The 25,437-nt window shown below is 38.5% G+C and overlaps 1 protein-coding gene across 2 annotated transcripts; it reads right to left on the reverse strand.

The window, feature by feature from the left end:
- Nucleotides 1-141: 141 nt before the first annotated feature.
- Nucleotides 142-22,989, reverse strand: slc45a2 (solute carrier family 45 member 2). Of its 2 annotated transcripts, XR_013910360.1 has the most exons (8): nt 22,228-22,933; nt 19,504-19,680; nt 8,889-9,250; nt 7,478-7,621; nt 5,370-5,493; nt 5,217-5,272; nt 4,688-4,893; nt 142-425 (listed from the first exon to the last, which is right to left on the reverse strand). XR_013910360.1 is itself a non-coding variant. In XM_026173515.2 (7 exons), the coding sequence occupies exons 1-7, from the start codon at nt 22,697-22,699 to the stop codon at nt 204-206; spliced, it is 1,707 nt and encodes a 568-aa protein (XP_026029300.2). In that variant the 5' UTR covers nt 22,700-22,989; the 3' UTR covers nt 142-203. The 2 variants fall into 2 exon arrangements, 1 of the variants encoding a protein (XP_026029300.2); XM_026173515.2 differs by lacking the exon at nt 5,217-5,272 and having other exon boundaries at nt 22,228-22,989.
- Between the last annotated feature and the right edge of the window lie 2,448 nt (nt 22,990-25,437).

Below are 25,437 nucleotides of genomic sequence, written 5' to 3' on the forward strand. Positions count from 1 at the left end.
AAGAAGATATCAGTTGCTGTTTTAGCCAAAAAAGACAATTTTTAGGATCTATCAGACCAGAGAAACCTAAAAAAAATTGTCATAATTAGCAGTTAATTGGCCACTGAGGTAAGATTAAAAATTGCAGACGTTATGATGATATAATTAGCAATCATTGTTTATTTAAAACAATATCATTAAAATTTGTATTTGAGCAGAATCATTCATTCCACATATCTGATGAAGAGGACAATGAAGATGCAGCCGAGCAGAGACATGGTTGAAGCTGAGAGGACCACCACGATCACACTTCCTGCCGCGTTGACCAGAGCACCGAGCCCCACGCCCACGATGATCTGAGCCAACTGGACCATGCAAGTGAGGGCGGCACAGTCCATTCCCGAACCTCGAGGACTTTTATTGCTTCCGTGCAGCTTCAGTTGTTGCTGGAAGCACAGGAGGTTGTAGGTTTATTAGAGAAGAGGAGGATGGCGGGGAGGGGAAAACAAGAGAGCAATATATGGAAACATCAATTTCAGTTTAATCAGAGAGGCTGTGGCAAAAAACACAAACAAACAGCTGGATAAACAGACGGCTCTGAGAATATGAAGAAACAGCTTCTTAAAAAGATAGATTCTTTTCAGCCTCGCTTCAGTTGTTGCAAGTTGAATTCCATCAAACTCTCACCTGATTTAGTTCAATCAGGTATTGATTGACCGTGACAGAAAAAAATAAACAATTGATTTTTGAGGCAACCACTTATGAATGACATTGCAGTTTATCAGAATCAGAATACTTTATTGATCCCTGGGGGAAATTATTTTTTGTTACAGTGCTCCATTATAAACCAATGTTTTATAGATGAACTATATAAACTTTTTTGAGAATGTTGCAGCAATACTATAAGCGGTATTAAAACATTTATGTGGACACTTAAAAAAAGGGAAAAGAAGTTTAGTGTTATTCCAAACCTTTAAAATGAAAATCTGATCTTTTATTTTCCGTAATTGTCGGGCTATAAGCCGCTACTTTTTGCACAAGCTTTGAACCCTGCGGCTTTTAGTCAGGTGCGGCTTTTCTATGGATTGTCCATGATTTTTGTCATATCGTAAGACGATTTGTTTTGTTTGTTCCGCTGTTGTACGGCACTACGTTGCCTGGCGGAAGGGCATGTGATCAGACACACAGTATCGGGGTTCAAGAGTGGTATGTTGGTCACATGTCCATCCGCCAGGCAACATAGTGCCCTACAAGTAGCGCGAAAAACAAGCTTCAAAGTAGCGCTACGCGTTCAGCGGGAGGCGTGGATGACGAGCGGCAATAAACTTGCGAAAAGCAAGTTATGCTCAACTTCGGTGGAATCTGACAGCGTGGAAAAGTGTGAAAACATCCACGATCACCAACGGATTTCGAAGGGCTGGACTGCTGCATGATGGAGAGGAGGACACCGCCACGGCCCTTCAGAGGGTGTTCGACTCTGACACTGACAACGAGGATTTCTTTGGTTTTGAAAGTGACAACAAAGGAGAGAAGCGGAGAGTGGATGACGAAGCCACCCTGAGCCTGTTCATATCCGACACTGGAGAAGAGGACTTTGGTGGTTTTAGTGCGCAGGAAGATGGTGGTGAATGACTGACTTTTCTTGAGCCTAAAAGGTAGTCCGAATCTATTTTTCTGGTGTGCTGTAGGTTATTGTTATGTACTACATTTGTTACTCATTTATGAAGCACAGCACATGTTTCGTACTTGTAATTACCGCTACTTTTACATATACCTAAAAAGTTGTGCAAATATGTACCCATAACTTGTTTTTCAAAATATTAATAAAAGGGATGTCTCCAAACAGCCATCTCTTTCCTGACAATTCCCTTTGTGCATATTCTCTTACATATGATAAGTCAACATTGAAACACCTGCGGCTTTTAGTCAGGTGCGGCTAATGTATTGTAACGTTCACAAGAACCAGACGGTTGGGGTCTCAGTTTGTCCGTTTATTCGGCACATAAGCCAGCGGGTTGTTAACTCAGGGGGAAGCGCTCTCGAACTACACCTCTCTTCAGCCTGGCACCCACACAGAACAACCAGGTCCCCCCACCCCTTCCTGTACACCACCCTCACTACTTCCTGCAGCCCAACCAAACATGAATCTTAAAGGAACAACAACAGTGTGCAGAGAAAACCAACATGTCACTGTCCAGTAACACTTAACCATCGTTACAGTATGTACAAAACAGGATTTTCCCCTGATTTTAGCTTGTGCGGCTAATATTCAGGTGCGCTTTGTAGTCCGGGAAATACGGTTATTTTTTTGGTATTTAAATGCATAAATGTAACTTACATAAGTGGCAAAATCTTGCCAAAAATCTTGTTCTGCAGAACAGCCTCTAACAATGATGTAACACTGAATGATGCAATTTCAAATTCACAATAAAATATGAATGCCTGTGTACTTGACTGACAGATGATTGCTACTGTTTGATATATTTAAACCAATTAATTCCCCATTTAACAGGTATAAAAGGTGCATTACAACAATTTAACACAAAAACGTCAGTTCAGTCGTTCGTTCTATTGATGAATAAATAATGACATATATTTATGGTTTTGGAGAGCCTCGTGAATATCTCTGGTTTCCATTAGGACTTTAAATACTTCTACAGAAAACCGCCAGAAGGAGTAGAGTCAGTTGTGTTATGGGATTAATAGTTAGGATAGTTTTTTCGGGGGCTTTAAAGTGCCTCATTCTTGATCTGTCTTTTGTAAATACTTGAACTTTAAAGGAGTAAAATATGGGACTGTGCACAAGTCTTAAGCCACACCTCACTTCTTTATATGTTGCTTCCAAGGAGCCAGATTTTCCTGGAATAGTTCTTTAGACTTTCTGAAGATCTTTCAGAGTTTGTCTGTGCATGCTGGCTACCTTTTCACTCATTTTCAGTCCACATTTTTAGAAGATTGACTGACCTTGTTTAAGAATACAAAGAGACCTAACTCAAGAGATGAACCAGCGTCGTGTCTACACATATCAGACAAAAAAAGAACCAGTTTTTAACTTGTTACTTTAAACACTTTGTTACCAGCAGCCTGATGAAAAAACTTTGGATTGTTTTCCTCATTTCCTTAGTTGAATCTATGAAAAATGCCAAAGATAACACAGATACACAACATCCAAAGACTCAGAATATCTCACCATGGCGTGCAGTTTGTGCTTAAGAAAACTATACACCAAGTTGAGGACAAAAGTTGCAGGCCTAAAGGAAAAATAAAAAAAATCTGCAGCAGATGTACAGTATCTGAAAGTCATGTCCTTAAGAAATAAAAAAATAAAAAAGAAACCAGCAGAGACCTGACATACCTGACAGATTTAGCAGCCTCAATGCAAATGTTCTCAGTCGAAGGTTAGCAGGAAGGGAAAAGGAGAAAAGGCAGAGGAATACCAAATTATAAAAACTGGAAAATCAGTGGCAGCAGGTCTTATGCAGTGATGGATCCATATTTGAAAATTTTGGTTCAAATCAGAATGTAAAGAGGAGGTCAGGAGGCATGGTCAACAGTGACTGGTACAGCCATCTGTAACAACACAGCGGAGGCTCTGTGATAGGTTGCATTTCTGCATGAGGTGTCTGGGTTCTTATCAAAATGAATGGAATTATTAATACAGAAAAGTACCCTCAGATTTTAATCCTCCATGGAATACCATCTGAAAAGTTGCTTATTTGCAGAGGCTTCATTTTCCAGCATCAAAATGATCCCAAAGACATTGCCAGTGCAGGGTAGAAAAATCGGATAGAAAAACACAAAATAAAATCAGCCACCAAGGACCCCCCTAAAGCCAAGACCTCAACATAAATGAAGCAGTGTGGGATCATCTCAACAGACCATGGAATAAAGGGCAGCCAACATCCAAAGAAGGGCTTTGAATGTCCTTCAAGGCGCCTGGAGAACTTGCCTGAAGACTAAGAAATGACAAGAAAGCCGCCTGAGAGAGCTCAGGCCCTATTGAAGCACCAAAGTGGTCGTACGAAACATTGACTTTCAAACGAATTAGAATCAGACACACTCTGTTTTTGCCTTACATACCGTGTTCCCATGTATATTGACATATTTTTCCACATTTTCTGACGAAAATATAAAGATTGAGGTGTGGCTTAAGATTTTGCACATCACTGCAATGCTTTATCTTAGTCTCCAATTTTGATCGGAAAGCATGATTAAAGGAAGTAGCTACGCTAAATGTTCCAGTCGTTATGTACCCTTTTAAATCGAAGTTTTCATTCACATCATTCAGAAATGTTCGATCATCTTAATTCTTACAGTATGCTTCTTAAAAAACACCAGAAATAATCATTTCTTTTTATGTTTTTACTGTAATCTGCAAATTATTTTCTTGATTGATTGCTTGTCAATCAATTTGTTCCTGTTACAGTTTCACATAAGGACACATTAGGGCTACATTTGATTCATTCCCAAAACCAAAAGTTATACTAGGAAAAAGATAATTATTTTGGAGTATGGGGTTATTATTTATCTGCAAACTGACAACAAAACATGTTTTACACTGTGGAAAAAACGGAAAATCAATACTATAGTTATGCAGTATCGTGTACAATATACAAATGTGCTCATTTAAGAACCATGTGATCCTTTTAAACTGAGGAAACCTGAACAATTCCTTAGCTAGTGAGTGTTTCTACTGCCAGTTTATTACCTCCTCCTCACGTTGATACTCTGCTATCAGGTTGAATGGGATGGTGTAGAGTGTGCTCGACATGACACCAAACACACTGCAGAGGACGAGCGTTGCTATGATGTTGGGGAAAAGGCCAATCAGGCTGGTGCCCAATCCAAACACAAGGTAGCCCATAAAATATAATCCCTTCAGCCCGATGTATGAGAGGAGGAAGCGCTGCACATCTGAAAACACACAGACATGTACGTCACGGAAAGTTAAAATTACTGGTGGATCAACAAACCCGCATGAGGCGTGTGGAGTCAGGGTAGATAATTATGTGAACATTAGATTAGCGTACATTAGATGTACCAAAACCGTCTGTACATATAATTGGACATTTCCTAGAAGCCAAGACTCCTTCTCAACAGCAAAAGACTAAAAAAGCTGAGTTCATGCCAAGCCTTCATTATTTGGCTGAGCTTTACCCTGTATGTAGCACAACAGTTCTCTCAGGTTCACATGTGCTGTTTAACAGGGGATGTTTGAAGCATACATGTGGACTTACGTGTTCAGAATAACGCAGGTCAGGATGCCTTGGCAAAAGCATGCTAAGGGAGTTCCCTGCAATCCCAAAGCAAAAGCAGTAATTTCCCTTTGTTATCCATTTCCACCTGCCACTCTCTCACATAGCTTCCCCTCACACATTACTGCCACTTACATGAGTAGAGAGCAGAGGACACTGCATTAATGCACAATCCCCAGCAGCCAACTTCTACTCCCCTCTCATATGTGGCATAGGCGGTAGAGTTGTGATCGGCGTACGGATTCCCCTTATACACAATCTGAAACGAGAGGAGGGTCATTTAAAAAGGAAGGATTTGTATATCAGATACTGGCCAACTTCTTGTTAAAATCAGGCTTTTATTTTTTATTTTCCTTATGAACAAAACATCTGTAGCCCTGTTGCAGAACAGGGAGCCTGACTATGCATTTCTCATTGCAGATAAGAAATAAGCCTGCAATTTTAGATAAGTTGGTGCATCTGTGCTTAATGAAGCGAGGCAGAGTCATGGTGTGAAGAGCATCCTTTGATCAGCATTCACACTGTGACACTGAAAGCATTCATCATAATGGCACATGTCAACAGAGGATTGCACACAACAATAACAACACGCCGCACCTCCCTTCACCCTCCATCTGCCCCCACACAAGCAGGCAGCTTAATGGAGCTTGAACGCAGATACATGTTGCAGTATGTTGCTTTTCCTCTCTAATGTTGTTGCTTTGAATTGCTTTGAACCTTACCTCATTTGAACGCAAGTCATTTTAAGGGATATCACATAAGTCTGATATGATTTTTGTTAATTGTTTCTGCCAAAGACTAAATTGCCATATTCAAACAAACTAACTGAGTAAATTAGATAATTATATGTTATTTGTTTTTGTTTTGTTTGCTTGGATTATTGAGACGGTTTCCACATGCAAGGATTTTCTGTTTTTATTTGGAAAAATTATCGCTGTTCATATGAAAATTCAAAAAAATCACCGTCAAGAACACACCAAGGCCATTGAACAGGTGGTGATTAAACCCTGACTCCTAGATCTGATGGCCAATCAGAAGCTCACAAGCACTAATGCTGCTCACAGTCTGACATCACAAAAATCATTGCTAATGACTATGTTGTTAGCCAATGAGTGTGAAGGAAGGAGTCTTCCAAAAGCCAATGGTCACCTATAGACAGACCACTAGCTGTAACAGACTGGAATAAAAGCAGCACCTTTATATTTTACTTGACACATTTAGATCACAACACACACACACACACACACACACACACACACACACACACACACACACACACACACACACACACACACACACACACACAAATTGTAAAACAATTGATAAAATAGAGAAAATAACCTTATATTGGGGAAAAAAACCCCTCTATTGTTCAGATATTGTGCATATCTGTTTAAAAATTGACACTTGGATATGCAAAAAATAACAGTAGTTCTTTATAACACCACTTGAGTTTATCCACCAACAGGTACTCTGCAATTTCCTGTCGGGAAGACGTGTTCAGAACACCACGAACAACAAATGGTGTGTAATATCGTGAATAAATAAGTATTAATGTAAGGGGAATCTTTTTTAGGTTTCCTGTATCTAAAAGAAGAAAACAGCAATATATCAAAATATTTGATTTTTAATTCATCAAATATTGCATGTTGGCTGGGCTCTATTCATGACCTTTTTAAAAAATGATTTTCTTAACTTGCTTAAATTGCTTGTTGGTATGTAAATTGATTAAAGTAATGCATCATTAAGGGCTTTGAGATTGGTAGACCTTAGAAATCAGCTCAGTTAATTTGAGAAATTGAACTGGATCCATTTTTGTTAGTGCCTTTTGTAGCATTTTTAGTGCAAATATAACACTTGCAGTGTGGTTAATTGGACTAATATCCAGCTGAAGACATCTGCTCTGAAGTTTTATTGGTACAGTTTATAGTTGCAGCTGTCTAGCAACAGCTGGCATTTTAGCAGTCCTCATTCAAAAACGTTGTGGTGAGTTGGCTGTAATTCTAAACTCAAGGCTTTAGCAAAATAAACACTTTTTTCTCATCTATTCCACCAGACAAAGGCCTTGGCGAGAAACACAATCTGACAGCAACATGTGAAAGAAAGGACGCAGCGATGATAAATATCAAGTAGAATTGTAACCTTTATGAGGTCGCAAATGGCCCAGCTTTCTAAATAAGATTATTGATTGGTTACTATTTGAAATTCTAAAAAGCTCACTGGAGACACATGCAAATCAATACCTGTCCCATGAAATCGGTAAAGAAAAGCATATTGCAGAGGAACGCTGTCCATCCCAGCAGGTGGCTGACACACAGGCAGCGGTAGTGACTTGGCATATTGACAATAGCTTTTATCAGCAACCTGAACGTCATCTTCTTCTGGTCCTGCAAATACACAAAAACATCACAGACATCAGTGCCAGCAGCTAAAAAACTGACAGGAGGAAAAAAAACCCTCTCAGAGTGCTCATTAGTCTGCTGGTATTTCACGGCTAGTGGTGTTTTTAGCCCATGAGTGACAACACTTCAAAAGACTCTACAATTAAAAAAACATGCATGCCCCATAAAAGGCTGTAATTAGATTGAATGAAGGGATTCAGCATAAAGGACTACTACTAAGGAGTTGGCTTTAGGATTAAGGATAGGAGATGATTAAAGCAAAAGGAAGACTTGAAAAAGAAAAAAACAACTACGCTCTTTGGAACAATCATCCCTTATTAATTTTCTAGTGTAGCAGATATATACAGAGCAATTCTTTTAGCATCTTTTTTCTTAAACCTTTCTAATATAACAGGCAAAAAACAAACAAATGTGAAGCATCAATGGAAAGCTGAATCTACAAAAGAAGGAGGAAGAATATTCAGGCAAAAAGTCGACATCATAGAGATAATTCATCAAACACTTAAATGAAAACTGTAAAGGTGATTTTGAGGAAGGTGATCACATCAATCCCTCTGAAATGTAAAAGACTGAGATCACATCAGTCAAATATATAAGTCTAGAAAATCTTTGGAAAGTTTGGATATACTTTTAATGCAGGAACTTATAAAGTTGGAAGTTGTATTGTCTGCACTGAAGCAGTTGTTGAGATGACACTCGGGCAGATGTGTTCTATTGGTCTTTCCTGAACACTCCGCTGACCCCAGCCTCACTCTGTACTTATAGGGGTTCTTGAAAGGCATTCCTGCATCTCAGCGGCATTTGGGATACTCTGTGGAACCCTCTTAGATCCTGCTGGGATAGCATAGTTTTTCAGGATTTATACAAACTTGGAGAGTTCATGCCAGCTGCATGGCTGGTGTCAATAAAGCAAAAGGGGGGGGGGGGGGGAAATCAAGTACTAAGATATTCTGCAAAGCATTCAGCAAAGCAGGAGTAGTAAGATGAACTGGCAGGTGTATCAATAGTCTTGAAACTCCCTGAATACTGCATCCCACATCATTTACTACTGTAGAGAAAGTATTCAAACTCCTATAAGACTCAGTGTGTTATTTCCATAGTTGCGTCTGCCAAGCGTACCCTGACTAACCATTTGAATCTCAATATAGTCTGTGGCAACTTCAAGGTTTGACTAGTTTTATTGGCTCTCTGTATTGTGTAATTCACTTAATGCACTAAACTCTCTGAAAGACTTTTTATGCATGTTACATACCTCTTTGTTTGGCTGTTTGACACTTGAGGTCACTGAATTGGCTTCTCCCAGGGCTGAGAAAGATCTGGGCCTGAGATCTGTGACAGATGCAGAGACTACAGCAGAGACAGGCTCCTTAAGTGCTCCATAACTATTGCTATGAGAGCTCAGCAGGCGAAGAGGGCTGGATGGTGAATCAGATGGAGATGGTGCCTTGCCCAGAGGTTGCTCTGGAATACTGAAGAGGTGCACAGTGAGGAAGATGCCCCAGGTCAGCGCTGAGAAGAAATAGATGACCTGGTACTCGGATCCAAAGAGACGGCCCAACGTGGAGTGACCCCAGTCCATAGCTCCCACCAGGTAACCACATGCTCCGCCCAGGCCTGGTGCACACAGAATGAAAGATTGATAGATTCTGGTAATGTCATCATACCAAGATCTAAAAATCTCTATCTGATCTTTTATCCAGGCTAAAAACATCAGAAAAAGTGGGCTTCTGCTTATTATTAAACCAGTTTATCCAAATTCAAATCAAGAGCATCCAGAAGAAGATTCATCCCAAAATCTTCCATCAGGTAATTCTTAAATCTGTATGTCATCAGGACTAGACTGGTTAAATTTGACCTCTATGGAAAGGGTGCAAAGAAAAAGAAAACATTTGGTGAACATGTCATTGAACATACAATTATGTGACTCAATGCCTTGACATTTCCTTTATAATGGTAGAAATGTTCTGGTTTGTTGTTGCTTCAGTGCCTGAGGGGCTGCTGTGTTTGCGATCTCTGAAACGACTATGAATTTTGCATCATATCAAAGAGTGAAGAGAGGAAGATGATTAGAGGCCATCTGCAGGAAAGTGTAAGGTGATGGATTTGAAACAGGCAGCACATGAAAGACATTCCCCTCCAAAAAACCCTGAAACCCTGGGAATTATGCATTGAAAAATAGTCAAAAGCAACAAGCTACAAAAGCTAGTTTTTGCTAACAGCTTCTGGTGCCGAGAATAAACGTACTTTTTCCCATAAAAGAAAATTAAATTATTAAATCAGTTGGATCAAATAACCGATTGAAAAGTGGATTTTATCTGAGATATTATTCAAGCAAACCGCATTTATCTGTTGACACTCTTTAAAAGAACCAAATGTGACTGTACATACAGTATGTTCCATAAATGAATAGAAAAGTAATTTTATTACTTTTACTGGCACACACCACTGGACAAGCACATTTCAAAACTCATGACAGAAAAAAATTGAATATTTTCAGATGTGGGAAAAGTAATATGTTGTTACTGTACTTACATAGAGTTTTTGGATACCTGTGCTTTATTTGAGTATTTAAACACTTGTTACTTTAGGTTTATTCAAACGGGAGCTATTTGACCTCACTCACCTTCCAGACATCAAACTGATTTCACTGTAAATGGAGAAACAGTAACATATAAAAGGGAATCCTTTTGGTGTATCCCACATCGGTTCTTATGACACATGACGAGATGAAATAGCGCTGCAGAAGAGGAGCGAGCACAAAGGGAGTAATATTTTTTTAAGTGGCAAGTCATTTTAAATGCATCTTTTAAAGAGCTCAACAAATGTCAGCAAACACAACAGTCTGTGCAGTTTGTCAGACAGTGTGAAGGATCACTGCTGTATTTCCCAGGGTGAGAAAAGAATGAGAGCGAAGTTTACTCAACGATGAGGAAAGAGGAGAGGGGGAGGAGAGATTGTTTTTAAGTGCTGCTCAGTGACATTTGATAGACTCAGAATTTAAAGCTTAAATGTCCTCAATTTCATAAGCTTTTGATATCAGCTTTATACCTGATGTGTTGATGAAATTAGTTGTTTTTTTTTCATACTGTGAAATATCCTGCAAAACAACTTTAAGTATATCTTTGCGCTATTCAAAGATAACATGAAAATACTGGGCAATTTAGTGCAAGATACACTGGTTACTTTTCATTGCTGTGGTGAAGTTTACAGTGATGCACTGTTGAACTGGTGCAGAGAGTTTGGTTATACCAAGGGTAGTAGGCATCAATATAAATTTAAGATGATAATGCTTATTAGATTTACTCACTGAATCCCACCTTTATACAAGGTTTATGCTGTCTAGGGACTGGAAATCACCCACTGTGGATCGTGTGGTTATATCTTGTTAAATTCGGTGGGTTAAATCAGACCTAAGGCAGCGCTGCTCAACTGATCACGTCATGCACACAAACTCCACTGGGACTCACAAAAGAAATGAATGTGACTTACTTCTAGTGTTTTGTTTTGTTTTGTTTTTGTCCCAGGCTGTACCACTAACATTGATCTTTTAACGTTAGCTTAAAACTTTCATTTTTGCTAAAGCATATAGTTAGGGCTGGATCAGGCGACCCTGAATCCTCCCTTAGTTATGCTGCAATAGACGTAGGCTGCCGGGGGATTCCCATGATGCATCGAGTGTTTCTTCTTCTATTCTATGTGTTAATAGACCTCTCTGCATTGAATCATACTTGTTATTAATCTCTGTCTCTCTTCCTAGCACGTTTTTTACCCTGTCTTTCTTCTCGCACCCCAACCGGTCGCGGCAGATGGCCCCGCCCCTCCCTGAGCCTGGTTCTGCCGGAGGTTTCTTCCTGTTAAAATGGAGTTTTTCCTTCCCACTGTCGCCAAGGTGCTTGCTCATAGGGGGTCATATAATTGTTGGGTTATTCTCTGTATTTATTATTGTAGGGTCTGCCTTACAATATAAAGTGCATTGAGGTGACTGTTGTTGTGATTTGGTGCTGTATAAATAAAATTGAATTGAACTGAAAATTGATCTTAGTGTTCCCACAACTTCTGAATCCATTCCTAACTTTTTCTGTTTAGGCAAAGTGGCCCATCTATAATGTAGGTAACAGCAAATAGAGTTTTTTTTTTTAATTCCCTTGTTTTCCTCTGCTTGCGTTCTACATAGCAGATGTTTAAGCAGAGTACATTCATTAGAGTCAAGGCTGAAAAAATATTCCCACGAATTAATATTTTTTTATTAACTCTGCCAAAGTGTTTATGTTTTTGGTAGCATGAGTCATGTTGTCTGTAAACACGATAGCTTTTCACAACAGCTTGAAAAGCTTTGAATGAATTCTGGTAAAACTGTGTAGGGGTGTAGAGTGGGGTCAGGCTAACAAATAAAAGGTCTTCAAGGTCAACTTAATGATTTGTTGGTCAAAAATTGACAAAAAAGCTTTACAACTTAGAAACTATGATTCTTGCAAGTGTGTACTACAGGTTTTAACTGTTTAAATACATTATACAGACTACAGTATAATGCTCCTGAATACATTTTAAATTTATTTTATTGTATTGTTTTTTTGGAAAACCGAATAAGCTGGTGAGCAAAAACTTTCACTTGGCATTTATTATTGCATATTAAAAAAATACTAAATGAATGCTACACATGTACTATATCCATAACAATAAAATTGATAAAAAATATATATATATATATATATATATATTCTAAATTTTGTCAAGTATATCAAAATAGGTTTCAACAAAACGAACAACAAAAGCCTGAACTTTGCAATTTTTTTCACTGCACTACAAACGTCTGAAAGTGTGTTTAAAAAACCCCAATGAAAACAAAATGAATTCATAAAAAATACAACACTGTTTTCTTAAATACAAATACTGCCCAGAGAGTGAACTGCCACGGTGAAGGTTTGCACTCTTGCAGTGTTGCTTGTTAAATGAAATTGGCAGGTGGAGGTTCAATGAGGTTTGCACAAAAGCTGTTTGTGGAGTTGAAAAAGAGTTACTTTTTAGTGTTTCACTTTTATTTGCATGAAGAACCTGAATCAATACTTCCATTTTTACCAGAGTATTTCTAACACAAGTGTTTGTGCTTAAGCTCAAATGTAGATTGTCTGTACTTTAATGTCAGTGTTAAGATTAGATGACATAAGCTAAGATCAACATCCAGGCAATGGATATATCTCATCAGGAATCTGGATTTAGCCTGTCTGTCACCGTCGCAGCGTACTATTATGAAGCGAATTATCACCCGCACACAACGCTGGAGAGACATATCACACCAGTCTTTGATTAACGACACAGCCTCCACACTCGAGATGGACCGCGTCATTATCGAGCATTTTGCTTAATGGAGACAGCTGTCTCTTTATGTCAGCGTCATAATTTTGCTGAGCTATGGATAGCTCAGTGAACCTTCAGTGAACCCTCAGTGAATCACTGCCTCTCTATAACTTGGTGGCTTTTGCAACACATAAAAGTACACCACTAATAGTTTTTATAATGTGATGAAGTTATTCTTATAAAGCGCCTATTCTAAAATGGCAGGAAGAGACTGAGTTTTCTTTTTTAACGTGATTACGTGTTTAACTGACCACATGCCATAAGCAAAATAACCAAATAACAAAATTAAAAAGACAGAATTACACAGCAATTCAAAAAAAATGTAGGCAATCACTGTGTAACATGTTAATCAAAAAATAGATTTCAGTGATTTACAAATTTCATCAATTTTATTTTATTCACATTAGCACACAGAAAACTTGTTTAGAATGAGGACAAAGAAAGATGTAGGGGCCATCCTACATTAGAAAATCCCATGATTTTCTAATTTCCACTTTGCCCGTTTGCAATGAGCTTCGATCATGTTCATATATGGCTTTTTTGTGCGTTTCTGAGCCCCTGCAGTGATTTCAATGATCGCATCATGCCTGTTTTTAGTGTAGTGCAGTCTGAGGTCCAGACGTTCACGGGCAGACAGTATTGATTTTCAGCCTTGTCCTGTGCCCACAGAGATTTCTCCAGAGTTTCAAATCTTTTCAGGATGCTATGAACTGTAGATGATGTTCTCTAAGACACTTTTTTAAATACCCAATCGTGTTACTGACATGTTTCCAAATAACCTAATTCATTGTAAAATGTTCATTCAGCTCTTTCTTTTTAGCACCTCTTACTTTGAACATTTTGAGATGTGTTCAAAATGAGCTCATATCTTATAGTAAAATGTTAAAATGTTCTTTGTGCTCTATTGTGAATAAACTTTATTAGACTTGCAGACTGTCTCATTTTGTTTTTACACAGCATCCAAACTTTTTATGAATTGGTGTTATAAAACTACTTGATTGTTTTTGTTGAATCACTAACTTTGTCCACTAACTCTTGCCTCTGCAGCCCTCTATAGTTGCTCACCTCAATAGAGGCTATTTTTCTACATTTTAGTCATTGGCAGGTACAGTAATAACCACTTCAGGAGTCACGCTTCACTTATGTCTGCATGACTTGAAGATTGATGTGGGATCAATTCCTGGTTCAAGAGAGTTCCTTTCTTTTCTTTCTGGTCTTTTCTACCACTGTAATAGTTGAGATTTCTATTGTCTGCACCTACAGTTTCACTCAAGTAAAAAGTAAAAAAAAAAGGCTGAAGTGGTTAGACTCAAGGCTGATTGTTCTCAGTCGTGATGGTGCTGCAAACAGCGCATAGATTTGTCATCATAAATACTGCATCCCAGCGTGAAGTATTTTATTAGGACAAATACCCCCTTGCCACCACAAAAAGTACAATAAAGGATTGAGCCATTGAGCTTTTTTAAACAACAAACCTGTTATGACAATCACTTACATACAATAGTTCAAAAAACATCTCCTTATTTATGACAAAGAATTGGCTGTATAATCTAAAAAACAGGGTTTATAAAGTCTTTGTCATTCTCTGCAATGATCACATGCTTTCTTAGGTCTTTTTCTTGGTCTCTTTTATTTCTTTGCTTTCTTTTGTCATTGCACAAAAAGGCCTCATACAATTGCGTTCTTTCACTATACTCTGAATACTGTTGTAACATTTAATCCTTCATTAAATATTAGAATCAAGGGTTCCTACTCACACATTGCCGTAGCAATGAAAACAAGAATGCTGAATATCAAATGCAGTTTATCAAAGCTACATTTAAAAAATAATCCTAATTCGTTTAGGAATAATGCAGGACTAACATTGTTATAAATAAGAAAAAAACCCAAGTTTCACACCTTTTCCAATTCTCCAAAGTACCCCTGGTGGTACCAACAACCTCATCTGAGCAAAACAGCAAGCTTTAAAAAGCACTGCTGCAAACAAAAGTCCACAGATAAAGTTCATCTCCTGACATTAATTACAACCCTAAAACTCATATCTTTGCACTAAATTATATCTTAACATGCAAATTTGTCCTTGCCTAACCCTCCCCTGTCTCCGATGGAGGGAGTCACAGCTCCACTGTGTCTATGTTTTGTTAAGTAGGAGAGGAAAACCCAGAGGTTCATTTGGAAATCAGGAGGTCTACACCCACAGAGAGCACGCTGTTCTGGTGATTCAGGGCACAGAAAAAGTCCGAAAACATTAGAAAACAAATCTTTATAGATTAATACTTAACATGCACATAGAGGTCTTAGCCTTCAGCTTGACTAATGACTCGTCAAACAGTTATTAGTATGTTGCTGATAAACTGGATTCATATGACCATCTCAGTCTTAGCTCAACCCTGCTATCGATGGAATTATTTTTTTACGAAATCCTGTTGTACAGTAATAATATGCATGTTATACTGATTAACATGGTTTAAAAACGTGACTTTCAGATGTAAAAGTATTCAGTACAGTACTAAAACTTCACATACCAGACATGGCAGTCATGTGCCTGGCTCCGGTCTCTCTCAGCTAAGACCCATGACTGTAACACATGACTAGCTCACGGCTGGATTACTGCCTCACTCAAATGCTCACACCACCCAGTGCCTGCTGACATTTGAGCTGAGCACACCACTACGCTCACACCGAAAACATCATCATCATGTCCATAAAGAAACTTCCTGTCTGTCTTTCTTTGTGAGTTACTTTGGGAAATATTCTTTAAGTTTATAATGCTTCATTAGTGCATCGGAAATAACAAAAATATACAAAGATATCACATTTACTGCACTACAATATGCTGCAGGTTTATCTGTTCATTGTGAACTCATCCAATGTGAAAATATTATGGGTATCGACATGGAAATTATATTCAAATTATATTCAGTTCAAATTATTAAAAAGAATTACACTGCCTTCCAGAAATGTTGGAAATGGAAATTGGGGGAAGCAGGGGGGATCTTAAAGTCTGCACATCAAACTATATTCAACTTTATATTTAACTTTAATCTTCAAGCAGGCTAGTATACATACTAACTTTTTAAAGGATATTTGAATTTATACCTCCAGCAACGTAGATAAAGTGATAATATTAATCTTTTACCCCTTTTCTTTGAGGTGCAAATGAATTTACCACACTGAAAAGCGTTTAACTCGCCCTCCTGCCAAAGAGTCTTGTCAAAAGCACAGCAGCAGCTTTGTGTGCCTAAACGTGTTATTTAATCAGAAGTAAGGATCAGACGGAAATGAAAACTGATAGGAGAAACTGATGTGCTGGTTGATGTCATGCTACATCCAATATGTGCCTGAGAACTTTTTGTAGTGCAAACCTGCTCAGCAAAAGGGAAAATATATTCATCAGTTCAACCATTTGGCCATAACATGAAGTGCTGGGTAAAAGCTAATGTAGTGAGCAAAGTTATGAAAGGCACGAGAGCACTCACACAAAAGCTCCACTGCAGTTCCATGCTCTGGCCTTGGACAAGAGGGTTATGCCCCAAAACTCAAAAATCCCACAACCTGCGCTGAGCACCTCACAGGTTACAGCGTTGCACCTGAGTGAACTACAAGACCTTTGAAACAGAGCAGTCCAAAGTGAAGATGTTTGGTCATAGTGTACATTGCAACATGCAGAAGTAGTGGAAGGCTGATGATTTGGGCTTGTTTTGTAGCCACAGGGCCTTTCAGTCATTGAGTCGACAGTGAACTCCTTTGTATACCAAAGTATTCCAGCGTCAAATGTCAAGCCATCTGTCCAACAGCGAAAGATTAATCAAAATTTGGTCATGAGACACTGCAACGTTTTCAAGCACAACAGCAAATCTACAACAAAATAGCCGAACAGCCCAGACCTCAATTTGATTAAAAATGCTGTAGTGGACCTTTAATAGAGATGTGTGTGAATGAAGGTCTGCAAACCTCAATAAACAGAAACAACTATAAAAAGAAGACTGGGCCCAAAACCCTCCATAATAATGTGAGAGACTGATAATGATCATCTCAATTTATTGCTCCTAAAAGTGGTTTTACAGGCTTTTGAATGATGGGTTGTGCTCAATTTTTCATTCACCTGTCCTGCATTTTGGTTTGGTGTTCGACTTTTTAACTGTAAAACTATACTGTAGAATTGAGCTCAAAAACACTAAAACCCTACAGTTTTCACAGTATTTGAGCAATCCCTTATGAATACACACAATCACCATCCTTTGTTAATGCTTAGACTTTTCTTATAGTAGTAATGAACAGTTTATATTGGCGTGTTTGCAATTTTTAAATTGAGCAGAGCATTTAAACTGTAAAGAGCATTATCCTCTCTACTAAACACAGATGTTATGCTTAACATGAGAAATATCATCAAATGAATATAAACAATAAAGCAAGATGCGCTGGAGACAGTTTTTTTATTTTGTTACTTTCAGATGCATTATATTGCCAAAAGTATTCATTCACCCATCCAAATCATTGAATTGCAGGTGTTCCAGTCACCGTGGTCACAGGTGATCAAGCAGTTATGCATGCAGACTGCTTCTAGAAACATTTGTGAAAGAATGGATTGCTCTCAGGAGCAAAATGAAGTCCAGTCGTGAAATTTCCTTGCTACATATTCCACAGTCTTTCCACCCAAGTGAATTGGAACAACAGCAAATGAGCCACAGAGAGGTAGGCTAGGTAAAAGAACAAGGATTTCAGTGTTGGGCTCTGCCCCTTAGTTTCAGTGAAAGGAACTGCTAACGCCATGTCAACACATTTTGGACAATTTCATGCTCCCAGCTTTGTTCCTCTTCCAACATGACTGTACGCCAGTACACAAAGCAAGATCTTAAAAATGGGATGTCACTTAAGTTCATATGCATGTGAAAACAGATTAACAAATGCTTTTGGCAGTAGATCCTGACTGATACAGAAAATTTGAGACCAACATTTGGTGATTTAAAAATTTAAAAAATTGGCTGATATTTCTTTTCTTCAGGCACATGACACAAACATTTGTGTAGATATTTATACATCTTATGTTTGGCTTTATATGAGTATTGACAGGTGTCCCAACCCTGTAGGAAAAACAGGGAGCAAACTGAAATTCATATGTGCCACCAACTGCATTTTGAAACATCCATCACATTGTATTCTTCTGATACGTCATGTGCGCATGGTTCTCACCAACAGCCTTCAAAGAGGGCAAAATACACCACAATTAAAACTAGAAGGCAAACAGTCAAGCAAGGACAGAAACACCAAGAGGCACTGTGGTGGTTCATGCCCTGACGACAAGAGCCAGGCAGTAAGCGCTGCAGTTTTTGCTGTTAGCCAGTAGCTCTAACTTTGTTAGAGCTCATACTATGTGGAAATATCATCACACTGTTAATCAAAGGGTGATTTTTAGAACACTCGAGCCTAAGATTAGCTGGCATAATGTTAGCTTATAACGAACTGTTGCTATTGTTGTTTAGCCAGCTCGCTGTCAGCTGTCCGGAGATGGGAGGGTAAATCTAATCTGCTGACAGCTAGCAATTATGACATTATCAGTAAAAAAAATAGCATGTGCATGCATGGTTCTGTTTGTCACAGCCCTGAGATGAGGCGTGAGGTAAGAAGAAAGAGGATTTTAAAATTGAAAGGAACTTATGGATGTATTATTTATGTGGTTGGCTTCTAGCAATATACATGAAGCATACAGTGATGGAATTAAAGATGACAGCGCAATATGATGGCAAACCGCATGTATTTTTAGTGAATTATTTCCAGAGTATGCATTACTTTATTGAAAGACAAAATTACACACAAATCAATGTATATTTATGAGTACAACATTCTTGTTTTCTATTAATTAACCTTAAAAAAATTTCTTTCTGTGTCATAAAGAGTGCCCGCTAGTGGGAAAAGGCCCAAACTCATAACATGGTTGAAGGACATTTATACCCATCTCTTCTTTACTTTTTTAAATTTTCATTTATTAGTTGATGAATGAAAATTATTTATCTATACCATTATATTGGCTAATATCATCAGCCAGCTGTTTTATCAGTTGTGCTCTTATATTCGTGCTTCATCCAAGCCTGACCTAACTTTTATTGTTACAGACAAATTTACTAAGAAAAGCATATATGTATATATCTGAAATTATCGAACATTTCCCAAGTGAACTCTTGTTTGCACTCACAAATAAAAAAAACAGACATAGCTTCCACCCACAGTTTAACACGCTGACAAACAGACACAGTTCACTGAAACTTTCACACTCCCTCTATATGTGCATCTCCGCCCACTCAGTCACAGCAGGAGAAGTTTTGGAGGCTTACTTCCATAAAGCGTTACTGTGAGTTGCTCAGATGCAGAATGAACATAAAATTATTGCCAAACTAAAGTCCAAATCCATCAAAAGGAAACAATCACCAACGTAACTGGCATTAATAAGTCTAAACAAAACACAAAAGCTGTGAGTATTGAAGCAAGAACCAAACAGTGTTTGTGCTACATACCTGTGAGGAGAGCATGGTAGTGTAAACCTCTTTCCTTGTCTTCATGTGAACATACATCAAACAGGTAGGCCTTGATGGGTCCATCGATGAAGTCTGCAGCAAAGTCAAACAGCACGACTCCAAACATCACCACCACGATGGCCCATATGCTCTTCAGAGACCTATCTCTGACGAGTGCTGGAAAACAACAGTACACATCAGCACTCAGCACGTACCACAGAGAAAGATTAAAATAATAATACACTGACTACATCAGTACACTAAGGAGCCTTATCTGTCACATTCACAAGTTTAATTAGGCTTGATACACATCACAAGAACCTCAGAGGACTAGCACGTCAGAAGGCACTTAAAATAACAATACAATAATTAAAAAAAGAAAACCTATTACAACTGACGCCATAGCAATAATATTTTAAAACCTGAATGCTTGAACACTAAGCTGCTCTTTTAGAGATATGAAAGATGTCAAATAACACCACAAGAGAAAGTGTAATTAGAAGTTATTAAAGACAATTTTACCATTTCATTAAGAGATACAAGTGAATACTGAAAGACAGGTTTATCATTCCATTAAAACTACAGGTAAAGGAAGGATTTTTAACTTGTCACTTCTTTAAAAAGAAAGTCTGAAGTCGCAAAAAAAAAAGAGTAAAAAAACAATTTAACACCAAAAGAGCAACTCTGGGAGATGCAGGCCAGCGTTAGGTTTTTCATCTTTAAGAAGAGGGCAGCTACAACAATAGAAAACATTATGTCAAACGACCGCTTTGGCATTTACTACGGCCCCGGGGAACATGGAGAGATAATCAGCTTATCCAGCCTACGTCAGGAGACATACTTTATAGTTCATAAGAGCGCTATAAGAAAGCCAGGAGCCTTTATCTTTAATTCCTTGGCTGTTTATTTGTCTATTTTTGTAATTTTTGCCTGAAAACACGCACAAAAAATCCTCTAACAGCTTCAGGCTAAACTGAACCACCTTGAACACTTTGGATGATATTGAAGAAAAACAATTCTCTTTGTGTGTGTATATCAGAACAGAGTGGGTTTTTTACATTTATTTTTGCACCATCAAAATTATAAATGAAGAGGTAAAAAACCCAACAAACTCATAGCAGTGACTTGTGAATGTGATGTTCAGCATGGTATAAAAACTCTCAACATCCGCGCTACTAAGTTTGATTGAAAAGGAAATTAACCACGACAATACTGCATCTAGTTTAATTGTGTTTTGACAGCTGATATCCAGGCAAAGACGGCACAAGAGTGAAAAAGGTTCAAACTACACACAATTAAGACACTTAACGAATGTTACTGTTGAGCTGATTGCTGCATTTTAAATGTACAGCTTACAGCAAATAAAGCTGCCCATACACACCGATTTCCATTATTCCTCACAAAGCAAACCTCTGAATCTGAGTTTGTCACATTTTTGCAGAGTGTTGCTTTCATGATTTTTCAATCAAAAACAATGATTCGGGTTAAGTGGATGATGTGCTTCAAATCAGAGTGACTTAAATTATGGCCAAATGTGCATTTAATCTCTGAATGATTCCACAGGATGCTGAACAATCACACACACGCTGTCACTGCCAGCAGTGAATCAGTTAGTGTTTCTGTTTTTTAAGAGAAGGCTTTTTACCCAACCTAATATTGCTTTTAATGGTAACAGATTCTTTCGTGTGCAGACGCTCTTGTGATGCTGTTTGGAGTCTAATGCAGCGGTCTCCAACCTTTTTTGCGCCACGGACCGGTTTATGCCCGACAATATTTTCATTTTCGGCCTTTAAGGTGTCGCGGATAAATACAACAAAATAAAACTTATACCAGGCTTATACCCCAACCCCCGGGGGTTGGGGACCGCTGGTCTAATGGATTCAAATGGAGCATCTCTGGGCCCTACTTTTTCCTTTCATGATGAATGTATCATTTTATCCCCCAAAATCTGTGCACAAGTAGAAATTTGGATTCAGAGTCTTTAAAAGTCTTACAAAGAGGTTGAAACTTGCCCTTAACCTTGTCCTGAAGGTAAAAGAAGACAGCAAAACCTAAATCAGTTCAGTTCATATGTATTTATATCAAACCAATTCCTACAACAATCACCTCAATGCGTTTTATATAAGGTATGTAACGTAAAGAATCTACAATATTCGAAAGAAACCCAATGATCACAGGAGCATTTGGTGACAACGGGAAAGAAAAACTCCCTTTTAACAGGAGGCTCACACCAGGCTCAGTGAGGGGCAACCATCTGCCCTGACTGGTTGGGCGTGAGGGGAAAGAGACATTCATTTATTGTGGAAGAGAGCCATAGATTAATAATGGCTAATGATTAGATGCAGAGTGGTGTATAAACACAGAGAGTGAAACAAGGTGAATGAAGAAAAAATGCTAAGTGCATCACAGGAAGCCCCTCCCAGCAGCCTAAGCTTATTGCAGTGTAACTAAGAGAGTGCTTAGGGTCACCTGATTCAGCCCGAGCTTTATCAAAAAGGAAAGCTTTAAGCCTATTCTTCAAAGTAGAGAGGGTGCCTGTTTCCCGAATCCAAAGTGGGAGCTACAGGAGTGGAGCCTGATAGTAAATCTTTGGAATACTTTTAAATCAAAGCTAGCGTGGCCTCAAAGCATTTTCTGACATAACAAGATTACAGATAGCACACTACCTCCACTCTTGTTCTGTCTGAATTCCTCACCCTCAAGTTTTCTTCACTGATCCCTCACCTGAGATGACAGCATCTCCATTAAGGAACAGGGTGATTCCCACAAGCATGAGGATGCCCAGTGCCAGGATGTAAGGCCTCCGCCGGCCCCACGGCGAGTGGCAATAGTCGCTGGCTGAACCGATGATGGGCTGGAGCAGGAAGCCCAGGATGGGGCTGATCAACCACACCAAGCTGTACAGACTCTGGGGCAGGCCCACACTCAGGAGCACCGGCGTGACAAAAGCTGCCTCCACGGCATAGCAGAATTCCCTTCCAAACATGACCAGGCCGTGGAGAATAAGGCGCCCCCGAGAGCGCCTGTGAGGCTCCACAGCTCCAAAGACAGAGTCTTCCACACTGTCTACGTAGTCCACATTGCTGCCATTGCAGTCTGTTGAGTCCTGGTGCAGAGAAGTGCTGATGTGTTTGCCAGGCTCAGAGATCCGGCAGGGTTGGGGCCTCACAGACTGATCTTCTGATAACAGAGTCATAATTGAAAATGAGGGGGGTAAAGGACAGAAGGAGAAAAAGAGAACAGGAAGGGAGTAAAGAGGAGATTTAGATGAAGAGAGGCAAAGAGGTAGCTTTTGGTAGTCTCTCTCCGTCTGCCAAGGGATGGATGAAATGCCAAAACTGGCGCTTGGCTTGAGTTAATCCTCTTCACTACTGCATAGCTGAGCAAAGAGTTCAAGCGCCACACAGCTTTATTTTGCATGTGAAGGTCTGAGCAAGACTCGGCGAGGAGGAGAGAAAGACAAGGGAGGAGGAAAAAGAAGGGAGTGTTTTAAAGAGATTACAGAATGGCTTTTCCTATTCTGTCTAGTAAAGGCCTCGGGCAGCTCATGGGGCTGAGTTAGTTTTGGCAATGGGTGGCACTACTGGCCACTAATGACTGGCCAGTAGTGTTTACTTTAAAACAAGTAAAGATGACTGAATTCACAAAGCTAAATTCATGTTTTTCTATCCAAACGTGAGCCGGCACACTAGTGTGCTGTACAACTGAAACAACAGCTAAAACAATATTTATCTGTTTAGGAGTGCAAGTAAATATTTGTAATGTGTGATCTTAATCCAAAAGTGTACTTTACTGTTTTTTATCAGCATATTTGTAAAGCAATTAATTTGAACATTTGTGGACAACAACACTAATTATATTTTGGCATTAAAAATAATACATTTGAATAAACAGCTTGTGCATACTGATGAATGAACAATTACAGAATGATTCTGGTCATTCGAAATATTGTTAAAAACTTAAATACTGTTAATTTATGGCAGCTATGATGTAAACCTAATTGTTGCAAATCTAATTTAGGGGGTTAGTTTAATTGACTGATTTTTTTTATGCAACTCAAAACTGAATAAATGTCATTTTGTGCAGGTATTCAGTTTTTGGTTGGAGGCAGGGTAAGGAGAGGGGTGGTAATTGTACATTTAAGCAGCCTTCCTTTGTAACATTACCGGTTAACTCTTGCATTTTGGTTATATTTCATGCCTCCACAGTATTATTGCCTCTGTGTATGCCAAATTTTGAGCTACAGATCAATTTAGAATAAATAAACACAAAATGTATGACTTGACATCAATAAATGTCAAGTAAGGGGTGTGGTTTTGAAACACTTGGAGAAAAAGGCCTATTATGACATGATATCATGTGCTGTTTTACTTAAGACATAGCAGCCGTGATAAATAGATTTGATTTCTTAAATCTTCAATAAGGGTTTTTTGTATAACCATTACAATCATTAAACACTGTCCTCACTACTATATCATAAAAAAAAATCCCTATAACTGCAATCCATAAGTATCAATATTAATTTAGCACTAATGGCAGCTCAGGTGCTTTTGTATTATTTTGACCCCCTCCCCAAACCTCTTGATTTTGTTTTAATCTCAGTTTAATCATAGTTAGGTCAGAATAAGTTAACTCTCTTTTTTGTTAGTTTATTTTGTTACAATATTGTTACATTTTTCATCACCCCTGTTGCTTTCATATCTACTATTTTAAGGAACATCTCCTTTTTTCTTTACCATTTAGTTTCAGTTCCATCCCTGCTTTAATTTAAGGTTATATAAATCACTTTTTGTGTAAACATTATAAATAACAATTGGGATTTTTACTTTGTTGTGTGGATCCACTGTCTCTCTTACTGTCACCATCTCATCATGTGCTTATTGGAGCCAAGTTTTTATTGGTGTTGTAGTAAAGAAGAAAAAGGCTGATTGTCAAGCTCTTCAAGTGTGGATGACGACATTAGATATAGCAGAATCTCTTAGAATGCTGTGACCTCTAAATACTTGGCAGTTACAGTTACCTAAGGCTGCTACCTAAAGGGCAGTCTCAAAGTTAAGCGTCTTTCTCAAAATTAGCATCTTGTGTGTATCATCAGAGGACATGAACCAGGAGACACGCAGTCTGCATGCAAGTGACACACAAACCATCCTTTGTTCGTACTTCAACCATTCAGACTTCATCCTGAAAGTATATCTTCCAGCAGTTGTCCCCAGTATGTATAAGTCCCCATCTCTATAATAAAGGATTAATCTTTTAGGACAAATCAGTGCTAAGCAGCGTGACAGGACACCCTGGAGTGACGTACCACTTCCCAGAGGTCCAGTCCAGAATAAAATGCTAACAATTACATCAAATGAAGTTAGGAAATCCTGAGCTATTTGTACTTGTTTCTTTTTTTATGAGTTTAAATTCATTTGAAATAGTATTTCATGCCCCTTATCTCATAGCTGAACTTCTCTTGCAACATATTATATCATCAAGATTAAGCGGTTTCCAAACATCTTGAGTGATCAGAAGAAAAAAAACCAGCATAGCATTTGATTAACTAAACCGCTTGATTCAGATTTCTGTGAATTATTAGCATTTCCACGAAAAAGTATTTCATGTGGTCTTAATCAAATCTCCATGACATCACAACAGGCTCAGGAGAATTTACTTTGACCGCCTGTTTCTTTAATAGTCACCACTCCTTTAACCTAAAAACAAACAAATAAAAAAAAGGCAGTTTGGAAGCGCTGAACTCATATTGGTAGTCTTTAAAAGATTCATATAAAGGACAAGTGCCAGTTAAAATACGCATCACGGGACAATGCTTTGAGCTAACAAGCTGACATTTATGTTTACCCAAGGATGCCATGTTAAGAGAACATTGTTTTTTCTCTAATTTACCCTCTAGACATAATAAAACATAGTTTAATTGTTGAGGTTGGAACA

Source organism: Astatotilapia calliptera, chromosome 7, assembly GCF_964374335.1.
Source record: "Astatotilapia calliptera chromosome 7, fAstCal68.1, whole genome shotgun sequence".
Taxonomy (NCBI): Eukaryota; Metazoa; Chordata; class Actinopteri; order Cichliformes; family Cichlidae; genus Astatotilapia; species Astatotilapia calliptera.